General features: G+C 35.4%; 2 protein-coding genes across 5 annotated transcripts in view; one reads left to right on the top strand and one right to left on the bottom strand.

Annotated features, from left to right (window-relative positions):
* LOC110832673 (protein DOP1 homolog) overlaps positions 1–3,752 on the bottom strand; it is a 36,621-nt gene extending 32,869 nt beyond the window's left edge. Inside the window, exon 1 of one of the 2 annotated variants that reach the window (XM_022069895.2) lies at positions 3,530–3,752. The gene's annotated coding sequence lies outside the window, so the exon portion shown is untranslated. Of the gene's footprint in view, positions 1–3,296; positions 3,506–3,529 lie in introns of those variants that run through there. The other variant, XM_087347739.1, reaches the window with a different exon arrangement.
* On the top strand, positions 890–16,178 carry Mppe (Metallophosphoesterase). 3 transcript variants are annotated; one of them, XM_087347747.1, is made up of 7 exons: positions 890–979; positions 4,905–5,123; positions 5,442–5,604; positions 6,200–6,331; positions 10,579–10,704; positions 10,865–11,096; positions 14,161–16,178. In XM_087347747.1, the coding sequence occupies exons 1-7, from the start codon at positions 948–950 to the stop codon at positions 14,331–14,333; spliced, it is 1,077 nt and encodes a 358-aa protein (XP_087203873.1). In that variant the 5' UTR covers positions 890–947; the 3' UTR covers positions 14,334–16,178. The 3 variants fall into 3 exon arrangements, with proteins under 3 accessions (XP_087203873.1, XP_087203874.1, XP_087203875.1); XM_087347748.1 differs by lacking the exon at positions 890–979 and adding an exon at positions 3,759–3,972; XM_087347749.1 differs by lacking the exon at positions 890–979 and adding an exon at positions 3,759–4,053.
* Positions 16,179–16,320: the final 142 nt, after the last annotated feature.

Here is a 16,320-nt window from a genome sequence, read left to right as displayed (position 1 = left end):
AAAAAACATGAACATACCAGTTTGATACGTCTCAGCAAAAGTAAGGAACGATTTCAAATTATGAAATGTGAACATGGAATGACATATTTCAAGGGACAAACTTCATATGCACCTGGAAGGATGGAGGAAAACTACAACGTGACCATTTGGAATGACTGTTCTTTGGCTAAAACTTCAAATCAGAACCCTAATTAATACAAATCACACACAATACCATAAAAAAGAAAACCCACTTAATTTTCGTTGTACTTCTTTTACTTTGTGGTTTGTGAATATGAGTATTATAAAACACAACAGCTAAAAAACAATGAACTTGTGACTTTATATTGCACCTTTCCTGTTTTGATAAATGGAACTTGACTACAATATCGTAAAGCAAACTAATTTAGGTGGGTTACTTGAGGTATCAATGTAATTACAGACTAACTGTAATTATTCTACTTTGTAACTAACTGACAGCAGTCTGATAAATTATGTCTTGGCTTCTTATGTACACTGGAAAGTCACTAATGTAATTTGTGTATTATGCACAAAAGTATTTTAAGTTTCAGTTAATTGTTTAATTCTATTCGTCAAATATCAAATACAGGCAAAACACCATCATTAATAAATTTCCATTAAGTTCATCATAACTATGAAACTTTAGTAAAACTTACAAATGGGTCTGCAACACGTTCCTTTGTATATGATGAAGTGGAAACATTATACTACACTGAGTAATTAAATAAATATACAAGTCTATTATTAATACTGATTAAGACTCCAATTTTCAAAGAGATATGATTATTATACCAACAGGCTTACCAATTAAGTTGTAATCTGTGAAATCTATCTATCAACGTTTTATTTTCAGATATGAAAACACCTGGTTACCTAACACTATGATAAGAAAGAAGACATGCCATGTAATATATGAAAAGCCACACTATGCTATCCCAGTTCTCAAGATGATTAGTTGTAAAGGTGTCAGAAGTCATTTGTAAGTATTAAATTATAATAGCTTACTATGAAAGTATTGAAACTTGGCGTACTCAAGATTACTTCTCTGCCTGAGGTTTGAAGCTCTCATGGCAGAGAATATGTCAAACATGATCTTCTGGGTTGCAACACCATGCAGTTCTGTGCATGGTCACCAATGTTTCAGAGAAATGTATCACCACTTCTACTCTGCAGATAGAAGCAATGCATTCCTCTGAAACACTGGAAACCGAAATAAATGACTACACATCATCACAATCAAGAAGATAACTGATATTTCTGTGGCTCAGGTATGTCTCAGATGTTATACTGATTTATTTCATCATCTAGTTTACTACTATTACTACTACTACTGCACTATTCTTTTATGTCAGGAGTTCTCAACATTTTTGAGACCTGGATATGTATTCATGGTCATGGCCACAGGGTTATAAATGAGGACAATTTACTGAAACACCATTACAGTTGAAGATTTCTGTCTTCTGGGTTGTTGCGCTGTGTAGACTGGTCGATGTTAACCAACGTTTCAGAGGTCATACTGCCTCCATCATCAGGGCGATGAATAAGCCAGTAGGGTGTGTGGTGCTAGATTTATAGGTGCCGGAATGTGAATGGTGTAGCCTGCTTATTCATTGCCCTGATGACGGAGGCATTATGACCTCTGAAACGTTGGTTAACATCGACCAGTCTACACAGCGCAACAACCCAGAAAACAGAAATCTTCATACTCACTGCTGTGAAAACCTCAAATCTTACACCATTACAGTTCATTAACAATGCTACTAAATTAGGCCTCCTATTACAAACTGGTTGACATACTGCTCAATAATTTTTCTTTACAAAATCAGTCAATAGTGACATTGCTTTTGCTTCTGTAATCCTTCTTTCTGTTGTTGTGATTTACATGCATTAAATGAAACATGTTCTAGTTTTTTATTTAACATTCTTCTTTAAGCTCTACAGTTTTAAAAAGTAAAGTTTGTCCCACTATACGCTATGTAGGCGTTTGGGGTGAGTGGAGGTATAGCTGCTCTCTTCCTTGACCTCGGCACTAGATGGGGGTGAGTGGTCAGCATCATGCCCCGGCCGGCTTTACCCCCCAGGAAAGGACCCCGGTACCCATTGTAGAGGAGGCTGGGTGGGCCCCAGAGCCGGTCTGGACGCAGAGGCTAGAGGAAAAATCCTCTGCCCCCGTCAGGGATCGAACCCCGGTCGTCCAGCCCGTAGCTAGTCACTATACTGACTGAGCTATCCCTACAGTTGTTCACAAATATAATTATTGCATCATACCTCAATTCAAGCACAATACATGTCTAAAAATGGCTGTGTCTGACAGAAGTTTGCCATTGGTAAACATCTACCAGACTCTACAGCTCAACCCAGACGACAGCCATCCTCAGACTTACCGCAGTAAAAACCTCAAATCCTAGTAGCTGATGTTTGGAAATATACGTTTCATAACTTAAACTTCTTATTATGCCCTCACGCATAATTATACCTGTAAATGTTCAGTGTGAGCAATTTTGACATATTTTCTATTTTTCTATTTCTATTGTAATGACACAGAGTATAAATATTTTAGAAGATGCTAAAATGACAAAAGTATTAATTATTATATTGTAAATAAACATTTAGATTGGTAGCAATAATTACAGTTGGATACTACTACCTGTAACGTATAATCAGACGGTCAAGTCCTCAAAAAAATTCATAACTGGTAACACTGAATTGTATAATAATTATATATGCATAACATTGCCAACTTTGTTTAATCTCAGTAGGATTTGAGGTTTTCACAGTGCAAAGACCAAAGATGGCTGTGTTGTAGCACCATGTAGTCTGGTAAAAGTTTACAGTTGTTTCAAAGGTTCTCGATTGACTTGCCTAACTGTCCATTTCTTATAAATCAAACTGATTCCATGCACGTAGCTTACTCATCACACTGATGATGGAGGCAGCAAGGATCCCTAAAACATTGGAAAACTTCTACCAGACTATATGGCAGTACAACCCAGATGACAGCCAACTTTGTTTAATCTGTTCCATGTCCTTCTAAGCAAACCTGCAGAATTTTTCTGGTACCAATTGTCATCAGAGCTAATACTTGCTAATTGCAGCATATAAACTTCTTACATACAGTTTTACACGATTCCTTTTCCTCAGCATCTGCCATGACCTTTCACATACAGCACCTTTTATTATTTTCAAACAAGTTACCCCAGCTAATAAATTCAATAGTACGAACAAGAAAGTATTTACTCTGTATACAATATTTTACTCAATCACACAAATTGCACAAAATCTTTTGCAAAACTCACAATTACCGTCGTAAACTCTCATTCACCAAACAATGACTATAAAATTGAATGGAATTTCCTCCCATGCTGAGGAATGGTTACGTGGTTGGGTAATGAGATGTAGGCTAAACGTTATCCTAGATATTTTAAGATCGTTAGGTGGAAATTCATCAGTATATAAGACATTACAATAAACAACTTCATAACATGAACAAACACTTCGAGTCATATTTGTGCACACCAACACAACTCACCCATCCAATTATTTATTTCCATTTCCTCTACCTTACATATGCAAACCGAAAGAGAGTTTATTTCATTGTCATATGGTACAAGACCATTATCGCGCAAGTCCACCAGGTTGTTATATTGTCACCATGGAGAGAAACGGCTTCACCTGTCTAATCAGTAGCCTGGTTCAGATAGTAAACTTTTGTGGACGTTGTAAGCAGACTATCTAGAGAATACTGAATCAAGGTCGAGTGTGTTTTGAAGTATGGCGTCATGAATTGATTGTGTGGAATGAGGAAATATGTGGAAGCTCGCATGAATTATCTAATTTAACACATATATTTTTCTTTTTGTTTTTTTCTACGATAATGCAAATGTTACACAAGCCATGCGTTTGTCGTATAAATGGATAAGCAAGGACCTAAGAAGTTTTTTCTTTGTTTACACTCATGTTTAACAAGCAGAGGTTAATTTAAACTTGCTTATAGTGGTAACTAAGTAGGTGTGAAAGAACTTAAGGTCCAGAGACAAGTCATGCCTGCCGCATGTAATATTTTAGAACAGTTTTATCGTAATTGTTTTAATTTTCAATTTCACTAAAAATGAATATATAGGGGTCTATGCTGACCAGAGAAGAGAGGCTGTGTATGATACAAAAAATAAATTATTATGACAATCAAAGGAAAATAGGAAAATTAACTTATATTCAAAATAGGTTTATGTGATAAGAGAGGCCAGCAACCTTGGACCACTAGGCTGTGACCCTCCTAACCTTTTTGTGTGTTGCCTATAACCTGATTTGCGAATTGACCAGTGAGAAATTTTTTTTCATGAAGTCAAGTGTGTTCTTTTGTTTGCTAGAAATTTGCATGTTCGAGACTTATTGACAGGTTGTTGTTGTAGTCAGTAACATTTTTCACTCTTTTTACAGAGGTTTAATTCTTAGTACCATTGTTCAGTCTTTTAGTCATTAGGAAATGAATAAAAATACTGAGTTGTTAAATTCACAAGTGTCTAGTACTGGGAACTATGTGATAACTGAAATATGAACCCTTCCCTATTTACCATATTTCAGTGTAGCTATGTAACACAGAAATAACCATTGTGTGCAATCGAATAATTGTTTCCAACTCTACATTAATTATAACCAGGACTCTTTTCTGGGGATGCACAATGGTACAGTGTACTAGCATCTTTTTTCATAGAACAAAACAGCTATGCTAATGATGGAAGGATAAGAGAACTATGAAGTTCAGAAATGTATCATACTCCTTTGTAACATCTGAGTACTGACACCTTTCTTTTTAGGAAAATGCACTGATTAACTGATAACCGACAAGTATGTCTCTTATGGTAAAATTAACCGACAGTATGAATTAATTTTTATTTTATTTGCAGGAGCACAGCAAGAATTATACTAGTAATTATAATAGCAGTTCTCATCTATAACGAATATATAGTTTATTCCCTTAAAAAGTGGTTTTCATGGCCAGACATTCACTGTGATACTTCATCAAAATGCATAAAAATTCTGCTGGTTGCTGATCCTCAGATTCTTGGAGAGCAGTATGAAACTAATTTCCCAAGAGGCGCACTAACACGGTGGGATAGTGACAGGTGATTGTAACAGTGGAATGAGTTGTGACAACAGTTCAGTCATAGCAGGAGTAGAACATGTAAAATGAGTATACATATTGCATTTTTTTATACAATTTGAAATGTAACACTCTGTGCATGCCATAATTATATTTATGAATTTATACATCATTATTATATATATGTATATCCTGGCATATCTATATATGCAAGAACATGTTTCTAGATTTAATTAAGATTTTGCCTGTTGTGCCATCATAGAAAGCTTTGAAAATAAAATATTTTGCATTTTTAAATGCATTTACAAATTACTAAAGTGTGGCTTTATGATATTTTTAGGTACCTATACAAGACTTTTCAAAAGGCTTTTTACCATGTGAATCCACATGTTGTTGTGTTCCTTGGAGACATTTTGGATGAAGGAAGTATTGCCACAAATGAAGAATACGGAAGATACATGAAAAGGTTTTGTGATGTGTTTAATGTTGACCCTAGTGTTAAGGTAAGTACTGTTCATTATTGAACCACATTATCACTGAACATTATACTACATCCATGACAGAACAAGCAGCTGTTTGTTTTCTTGAATTGTGTTCTTATTTGTTGCATCGACTTTTACCGTTATCATATGGGATTATGGAATTTAAAGCTCTGTATTATGGGGCTGGTAGCCAAATTTTAACTTCAGTGTTAACATTTCAGTGGTATGCGGGTGTGATGCTGGAATGCAACAATGCATGGACAATACAGGTTGAAGGAATTTCTTGTGATTTTGTTTGAAATGTTATAAAATATTATTTCTGTTGAATTTGTCACATCAGTGACTTGAGTCTTATTTTTGGAACAATTACCTTGTCATTATCCTAATGATGGAGGCAGCAAGGTTATATGAAGTGTTGGTAAAATTCTGCCAGACTGTGTGGTGCTACAGCCTAGAACACAGCCGTCTTGTTTCTGAAATTCATATTGGCTCATGAGATGTGGCCTGTAACCTCAGATTGCATTCTGTACTTGTTCTCAGACATGGCGGTGATTGTTGTTTTAAAAACCACTAAATGCGGATTGTTTCTCATGCTTTTTCTCTCTTTTATTCATAGTTTGTTTTCCTGCCAGGTGATAATGATATTGGAGGAGAAACTGAACCATTAACAATTGGAAAAATGGAAAGATTTCAAAGAACATTCAGGCAGTCAGGTATTATACAGTTAGGACATACTGATATGTTTAAGGTAAATATTTTTTGTTTCTGTTTTTAAGATTTGTTAAGTCTTATGCCTTCTCGAAGGTATCACCACCTTGTCGAAGGCAATCTGCCGGGTGAGGAGGCTTGCGTGCTCAAATGACCCTTAGGGCTATGCCGGCCTGAGCTTCGGCTCATGGTAGGGTCACCCAAGCCGGACAGGTCTAAGGAGATGCGCTAGACTAAGAGTGATATCCTGGTCCTCCAGGTTGGGGGTTGGGTGTAGGGCTAACAACCTTTCACCTTTAAAAAAATATGTGTTACGAAAAAATCAACCAAGCCTCGGATCAGGACGGACTCTTTGGCACGACCACGGCAATTGAAAAAGGACATGAGATTTGGTACTTGGAACATTAGGAGCCTCTATAGGGCTGGGGCACTGAAATCAGTGTGTAGGGAATTAGGGAATTATAAGTTAGACTTAGTGGCAGTGCAGGAAGTGCGATGGGAGGGGGAGGGCACGATCCCAGTGGACAATTTTACATTTTTCTATGGAAAGGGGAATGACAATCATCAGCTAGGGACGGGTTTTTTTGTTCATAGCAGAATTAGGGCAGCAGTTAAGAGAGTAGAATTTGTTAGTGACAGGTTGTCTTATGTAATTTTGGAAGGACGTTGGTGCGACATCATTGTCCTTAATGTTCATGCCCCAACTGAAGACAAAAGCGATAATATCAAGGATAGCTTTTATGAAGAATTGGAATCAGTATTTGATACATTTGGCAAGTATCACATGAAAATTCTGCTAGGAGATTTCAATGCAAAAATTGGGATGGAGGATATCTTCAAACCCACAATAGGCAGCGAGAGTCTCCATGCACTTAGTAATGATAACGGTGTTAGAGCAGTAACCTTTGCTACGTCAAAAGATTTAATTGTAAAAAGTACAAAATTTCCACACCGTGATGTTCATAAATACACTTGGACTTCCCCAGATGGCAGAACACACAATCAAATAGATCATGTTTTAGTAGATAAGAGAAGGCAGACAAATGTAATTGATGTGAGATCATTCAGAGGAGCAGATTGCGACACTGATCATTATCTGGTGGTAGCAAAAGTGAGGGAGCGGCTTTCAGTAAGTAGACGAACTAAGCAAAATTTTGACACAGAAAGATTTGATTTGAAAAAATTAAGTGAGGGAGAGGCAAAGGAACAATATCAAGTTGAAATTTCGAATAGGTTTCAAATTTTAGAGACAAATGAGGATAATGAAAGTGTGGACATCAACAGGGAGTGGGAAAATGTCAGAAACTGCATCAAAATTTCAGCAAAAGAGAAACTAGGATACTACAGGAGAAAGCAAAATAAACCGTGGTTTGATGAAGAATGTTCAAAATTAATAGATCGAAGGAAGCAAACAAAATTTCAATGGTTGCAGAACCCAAACAAAACAAATGCGGATAATCTATGTAACGTGAGACGTGAGGCTAGTAGAACCTTTAGGACTAAGAAAAGGGAATACCTGAAGGGCAAAATTGCTGAACTTGAGACAAATAATAAGGAAAAAAACATCAGAGACCTGTACAGAGGCATTAATAACTTTAAGAAAGGATATCAACCCCAGACCAATTTGGTAAAGGATGATAGTGGCAATTTGCTTGCAGATCCAATAAAAATTGTGAATAGGTGGAAAAATTTCTTTAGCGAGCTCTTAAATGTTCATGATACTGGTGATATTAGACAGATTAAAATGCATACAGCTGAACTGTTGGTGCCAGAACCTAGCTTAGATGAAGTGGAACTAGCCATTGGGAAGTTGAAAAGTTATGAATCTCCAGGAATTGATCAGATTCCGGCCGAATTAATTAAAGCAGGTGGCAAAGGGTTGCATATGAGGATCCATAAGCTTATTCAGTTAATTTTGGATAAGGAAGAGATGCCACAACAATGGAAGGAATCCATAATTATTCCTATTCATAAGAAGGGGGACAAGACTGAGTGTGTTAATTACCGAGGAATATCGCTGCTATCAACCTCATACAAAATTCTATCCAACATTCTTTTGGCAAGATTAACCCCATATGCGAATGAAATTATTGGGGATCATCAGTGTGGGTTCAGACGAAACAGATCAACGATTGATCAGATCTTTTGCATTCGTCAGATACTAGAGAAAAAATGGGAGTTCGGTGGGACCGTACATCAGTTATTTATAGATTTCAAAAAAGCCTATGACTCTGTGAAGAGAGAAGTGCTATATAATATTCTTATTGAATTTGGTATACCAAAGAAGCTAGTGGGTCTAATAAAAATGTGCTTAAATGAAACCTGTAGCAAAATTCGAGTAGGTAAATATGTATCTGAGACATTCCTCATCAAGAACGGTCTAAAACAAGGAGATGCTTTGTCTCCCTTGCTCTTTAACTTTGCGCTACAATACACCATCAGGAAGGTCCAAGGTAGGCAGGAGGGTTTGCAATTGAATGGGACACATCAGCTATTGGCATATGCTGATGATGTTAATTTATTGGGGGACGATATAAATACAATAAAGAGGAACGCAGAAGTTTTACTAGAGGCTGGTAGACAAGTGGGGCTGGAAGTAAATTCAGAAAAAACTAAGTACATGTTAGTATCTCGTCATCAGAAGACAGGCGGGCAAAATTATCTTAGGGTGGCTAATAAATCCTTTGAAAGGGTTACAAAGTTCAAATATTTGGGAACAACAATAACAAATCAAAATGATACTTGTGAGGAAGTTAGGAGGAGACTAAATTCCGGAAATGCTTGCTACTTCTCAGTCCAAAATATTTTGTCTTCCCGTCTGATTTCTAAGAACCTGAAAATGAAAGTATACAAAACAATAATCTTGCCTGTTGTTTTGTATGGGTGCGAAACATGGTCTCTCACTCAGAGGGAGGAACACAGATTGCAGGTGTTTGAGAATCGGGTGTTGAGGAGGATATTTGGGCCTAAGAGGGAAGACGATGGGGCGTGGAGAAAACTGCACAATTACGAGCTTAAAAATCTGTACTGCTCCCCCAGTATTGTGAGGGTGATTAAGTCGAGAAGAGTGAGATGGGCGGGACATGTAGCGCGCATGGATGGGACAAGAGGTGTGCACCGGGTACTGGTTGGGAAACCTGAAGGGAAGAGACCGCTGGGGAGACCTAGACGTAGATGGGAGGATAATCTCAGGCGGGATCTATGGGAGATAGGAGTTGAAGGAAACTGGATTTTGTTGGCCCAGGACAGGGTCCGGTGGAGGGCTTTGGTTAATTCGGTGATGAACCTTCGGGTTCGGTAAGCCATCTAGTTAGTTAGTTAGTTAGTTAGTTAAGTCTTATGATTCATTGTTAGTATGCATGTGTTCAGGTAAGGAAAATTATAGAACAGTTGGATTGTGGGTTTCTGGATTACGAGTAGGTAACATCATAACCCAAAAGATCACATTCCAAATTTTCACCAACATCAAATCTCATAACCATATGGAGAATTGAAGATGAATTTGCCAGGATGTGAAACCTTCCTTTAGTACAGCTTTGATTAATTGTGTATAAAGATATGAATAGTTGTTATATGTTTTTCTTCACAGCCACATAGAACATAAAAAATTATTGATACAAAGCCCAATGTATTGCCAACAGCTGACAGATTTTTGACAATGTAATTCCCTAGTTATGAAGGAGAGAGTACGAAAATCATTGTCATGGGTGTCTCTAAAGAAATGTAAGAAAGAAATCTGTAATGCTGCAGTTCCTGCATGAAATAAGGATTAATGAATTGAGATAGGTAGAAAGGTTATCAGTAACCTTTCAAAATTATTTATGTTACTGCAATGAAAATTTGCAATCCTAGTAGGACTTGGATTTGCATCTCCTGGACCTGGACTGAATTTGTGATTATTTACATTTTTAATTATTTGAATGATATAAATGAAAATATGTTGGATCAGCAATAACAAATATGGAATAAAAAATAAGAAATTATTGTTTTTATTTGGTTTGAACTCACATCTGCTGTCCTTTCCAGATTATGAATTGTTAAGATGACAATGTCCATATTATAAATTAATTAATTTTTCATTGGTTTGTTGGTTGTGAGACATGCTCTTTTATTTTATGGGATGAATTAAAATTGATCATTCCCTTTTTTAAGCATCTAGGTTTCTGTGGTTCATACTAAAGCGTAAAGTCATGTTATAAATTAGCCGTTATTGTATTTTCTTACTTGCATTTCTTGTTATGTAATTTCATTGAATTTTTTTTATTTTACTTACACATTTTATTTCAGGTTAATAGGTTAGCATATACAATTCCAAAACTAGAAATAAATGCAAGGCATTTACAAGGGAACAGAACACGTATAGTATTTAGTCATCTGCCGCTCCTCCTTCGGCCATCATCATTTGTACAACAGGTAATATTACCATTTATACATACAGGAGGACATTTACCATTCAGTTACCATTAGAAGTAATCACCATTTTAAAAAAAATTACATTTTAATTTTGAATCTGTTCTCTTTTTATGAAGTTCTTCATTCTTAGTATTAAATTATGTCTTTCCATTTTTAATAGGTTGTGACCCAGATCCATCCTCATGCAATATTTACTGCACATGACCACAAGTCCCTACACATATCTGCTAATGCAGAGACTGGAGAAGAAAGATTTGTAGAAGTGTTTCCACCTAGCACTGGCCCAGTATGGAATTTCCAGTTGAATGTTGGGCTAGTACATGAATTAATGGTGCCTACTTGTTCATATCGTATGGGGGCTGTTGACATGGGTTTTGGAGTAGCTGCTTTTGGTAAGTGCAGCTGCTAAAATCATTTGTGAACACCATTTTGTATGTCAGGACCTAATAGTGTCTGTAAATATTATGAATATCAGTAATGCATTTATTTATAATTGTTCTGATGTTTTGCTAAAGTAATTGGATTTTTGCTCTTGGCATGGGCACATATTTTTCCTCTGTATAATCACAGGCAAACCAGCTCTGTAGGTCCACACTGCTTCCTGTCCATTTGGTGCTGGGCATAGAGTGGCTGAGTGTGAATCTGACTACTCACATCCATTTACACTTGATTCCAGTTAATTGGGCTATCAGTTAAGCCATTTATTTGGGACAAATCTTAAAGAACAAACCTTTTTAACTCTTTACGTGGAACTTCGCATAATTGGGGCAGCCACTTAGGTGGGCCAAAGTGTTCTAGTCCTGATGTGTCCCAGTTAACCGGAATCCACTGTAGTTCTTAGTTTAACACCTCAACTTTGCCCAATGTTCTTAGTACAGCAGAACTGCACATCATATGTTACTTTACACACACTTAAAATGTTGATAATGTTACTAACATCAAACATTCTGTTTGTGACTAATTTTCTGTTGGCTTGGCACAGTGGAATGGTATTGACAGGGAAGGTTTCAGAGAAAACCTGGGCCTGTGTCACTTTGGCCACCACAAATCCCACATGGATGGGCACAAACCCAGGCCTCCACAGTGAGAGGCCAGTGACTAACTGCCTGATCTATGGCTGAGCCATGCGGTCCCATATGTGGATTAATAAATTTGGCATATAGACAGCAGAAATCTCGAGAAACATGCCATTCCTCTTACAATATCATAATTGGTCAAGAGATTCTGCCCAAGATACAAATTATTCTGTTTCCCTCCTACTCAATCCCTCAAAACAAATGCTGAGTTAGTATTACCAAAATTTTTTTTTTTATTTATTTATTTACAAGTTCCAAGAATCCAATAGTGGATATAGAACACGTCACAAACTCAAGTATAAAAACATAAAATACATACATTAAAAAATTACATCTAGACAAGCAGCGTACTAAATTCAAGACAATATAATTAGTATTTTTATTACAATAGTTATCCAATTAAGTACTCATCCACAGTGTAAAACGAGTGAGTAATTAAGAAATGCCTTAATGCAACCTTGAACTTTTTAAAATTATTTGAGGTATTCTTAACCTCTGTGGGTAATTTATTAAATATCTTTATACCCGCATAGTGAACTCCTTTCTGATAAATAGTTAAATTGGCTTGGGGTAGATACAAATTTTGTCTCTGTCTAGTATCAATAGTATGAGAGTCAATGTTTGATGGAAAAAGAGTTTTGTTTTGTAATACAAACAATAATAAAGAAAATATATATTGTGATGCCAACGGTAAGATATCTAATTCTTTGAATATATTTCTACACGATACTCTATTGCTACATCCCATCATTGTTCTAATTGCCTTTTTCTGAAGGAGAAAAATAGTGTGACTACTAGATGAATTTCCCCAGAAAATGATGCCATAGCTCATTAAGGAATGAAAGAAAGCATAATAAATTGTCTTTAGTACTGAAATAGACATATATGGTTTCATATTTCTAATTACATAGCAAGCCTTGCTCAATTTTTTAATAAGTAGATCAATATGATTCTTCCAAGTTAATGCACCATCAATCATAATTCCCAAGAATTTAGTACAGAAGATATTATTAATGAATTTATTATTATAACTTATTGTGACAGTATCTGACATTTTTCTCTTAATTTTAAAATTAATATAATGTGTCTTATTAAAGTTTAGTGATAATCTGTTCATTCTAAACCATCTATTTATATTTTCAAATATTGCATGAATGTGTTTATTAAAGTCGTTTGTATTAGAATGAGAAAATAGGATGCTAGTATCATCAGCAAAAATTATAGGTGTAGCAAATTTAGTTATTATACTGGGTAAATCATTTATGTATAAAAGAAACAACAAAGGTCCCAATATAGACCCTTGTGGAACTCCATATCTAACTTTAAGCCAATCCGAGGCTGTATTGCTACTGTCATTAGTATGTAATACTGTTCTAATGTATCTGTTATTTAAGTAAGATTCATAAAGTGCGTGATCTTTCCCATTGATACCATAAAATTTAAGCTTAAATAACAACATTTCATGATCAACACAATCAAAAGCTTTTTCCAAATCACAGAAGATGCCTCCCACTATTTGTTTGTTATTCATGGCATTTAAAATCTCTGTAGTCAATTTATAGATTGCATTATCTGTTTTTAATCCTTTCCTAAATCCATATTGTTCAGTACTTAAAATATTGTATTTATTGAGATGATCCAAAATTCTTGAGTACATTATAGTTTCAAATATTTTTGAAAAAGATGTTAAAAGTGATATAGGTCTATAATTAGACACATCACATATATCACCATTCTTATATAATGGTTTTATTAATGCATATTTTAATCTATCCGGAAATACTCCTCTCCTTAACATTTTATTGCAAATATAATTTATAGGTGAACTTATAAATGACGAGCTTATTTTTAAAATCGTAGGTGGTATCTCATCATATCCATGCGAATTTTTTAATTTAAGGGATTTTATTATTTTTTTTATTTCTTTGTTCGTACAACATTTGGAATTCATATTTGGGTATGGATTAGAAAAAGCTTGGTTCATGAAATGAATATAATTTTCATCATCATTAATATCATTTGCAATTACGGGATTATTAATATCTTGTAGTTTTATTTTCTCTGCAATGTTAACAAAATAATTATTAAATTTTTCAGCAATAGTTTGTTGGTTATTGAACTTCTTACCATCAATTTTTAGTGTTTTTATTTCAACTCTATTTGTATTTTTAATGACTTCTTACTCACACATGCTTTATGTATTTCTTTTTCATGTCCATCATATAATTTTCAGTGTTATGGCACCTGGTAGATCTTGATGTAACTTCACTAAATAATATATACACATACAAAATGACAGTGATCTTATGCTTCTTTTACTGAAATGAATTTTGTTTCACTGCCTTCTGCTTTGTACATAACATTTGTCTGTATTTTTCAGATGGTAATACTGATACCATGCTCTATGCTGTCCTGTGGCTACCTTCCCGCTTCACACAGCTTTATGTTTACGTCATAACTCTCATTATGGCATGTATATTCATGATATTGATGCTTTTTCAGCATATGTGCTTTAAGTTTAGGCATAAGCTTAGAAGAATAGTAAGTATGTAACACAAAGCATTCTTTTTAATAAGCTTATATTGTGGCATTTGGTTTTGTTATAATTATAATTCCACTACACTGTCACTTATTACACAACTTTACCAGTACTTATTGCATTGCAACATTTCACTAGAGTCACTTTTTGAACGATGTGTTCAACCGTCATGCTGTTGTTCATCAGTTATACAAGCTGCTGTACTTTTGTAGTGTAATGTGATATTTTTAGGTTAATGAGTTAAATTAATATAAATAACAATAACATCTTCATAGAAGGCATATATGAAACATATTTGTTGTGCTGGGACTTCATAAACAGAGCCCAGCTTCATGCACATCACAAACCATTAACTCCAGAGTTGAAGTCTGGCCAGCAACAATCCCTTATTCCACTACAATGAAGGTTAATCCAACACAGCACAAAGGTTCGTTAGACTAGAGCAGAGCGCTCCTTTCCGAGCTCCTCGTGGGGGTTGGTCAAGTTTTTAAAACGCAACCAACCACTTCGGGGGGGTTGGTCAAGTTTTAAAATCTTGTGTAAGAAACTAAACTAAACCCTCCGAATGAGGGTTAAAACACTTGACCAACCCCCTTTGGGGGGTAGGTCAAGTATTTAAAAAGCAACCAACCCCCTTTGGGGGGTTTGGTTGTGTTTTAAAATCTTGAGTAAGACACTAAACCAAAGGGGGGGTTAGTTTAGTGTCTCATTAAAGTGTTTTAACCCTTGAGTAAGAAACTAAATTAACCCCCCGAATGGGGTGTTAAAATACTTGACCAACCCCCCTTCGGGGGATTGGTCAAGTGTTTAAAACGCAACCAACCCCCCTTCGTGGGATTGATTGCGTTTTAAAACCTTGAGTAAGACACTAAACTAACCCTCCCTTCAGGGGGTTAGTTTAGTGTCTCACTCAAGTGTTTTAACTCTTGAGTAAGAAACTAAGCTAACCCAGAATGGGGGTTAAAACACTTGACCAACCCCCCTTGCAAATCTTCGTCTTAAAATCGATCATAAAGTTAGTTTTCATAATAGTTTTCGTAATCGTAATTTATCGAATGATTATCAGTTTACCTTGTTGGAGTTGGTACTTCAAATAGTTGATAACGTCTTCTTTCACTTTTCTGATGTTTTAGGCCAACTGTCAGTCAATTTTCAAGAATGCGATATGCTGCTTCTGGAGCAGTGACATGCGACTGGCTTGATAGTTTTTGTTGTGAAGCATTATTTGTTTACTCGGCATTGTTGTGGAACACAACAATGCCGAGTATAAACAAATATAAGGTGACATTGTTGATATCATTTTTTGACGACAATGAAAATCACAAATTTTTTCGTTAGATAGTGGACCACTTTGTGTAAATAGAGTTTGTAAGATGAACCTGATGATAACTGCATGACAGTGGAAACATATTGTTCAAAAAGTGACTCTAGTAAAATGTTGCAATAATGCAATAGTGTAATAAACTTTGGTGGAGAAAAGCAGTTTTGTTAACTTGTATAATTGTTTGCAGAACAGTATGTACAGTGTCCATTTTGATAAATAATTTCCTGTAAGGAAGATAGGATTTTCACTCAAGTGGATGACTTCTTACAACACTTACAATTAAAATGTGTGGATATGCCCAATAATTTTATTTCGCAGTTAGGGATACTATAGTAGATTAAAGACTATAAATGTAAATTCAGTATCAGATTAGTTGTGATGGAGCCAGAATGGTTTGCCTTGGGACTTATGACCATAATTAAAGAGAAAATAGTGTTTTGTGCCATTATTTATTGTTGTATTCTTAACACTTTAAATAAAATTCTTGTAAAAGAAATAAAATAAAAGTGGCAGAATATTTCCCATATACATAAAATGAAGTGTGTTTAGTACATACATACATACATCTTTATTACATTCCATGGATCCATGAGTTAGTCAGATGACAATAGGATGTAGAATAAGTCATAATAATACAATACATGTTATACAAATACAAGTCATATAAATGTCACAAA

This window comes from Zootermopsis nevadensis, unplaced genomic scaffold (assembly GCF_977971745.1).
Source record: "Zootermopsis nevadensis isolate Lab colony 2312 unplaced genomic scaffold, Znev_1.0 Znev_ptg000012l, whole genome shotgun sequence".
NCBI lineage: Eukaryota > Metazoa > Arthropoda > Insecta > Blattodea > Termopsidae > Zootermopsis > Zootermopsis nevadensis.
Note: the sequence above shows the minus strand (reverse complement) of the source record. Positions and strands in the feature narration are given on the sequence as shown.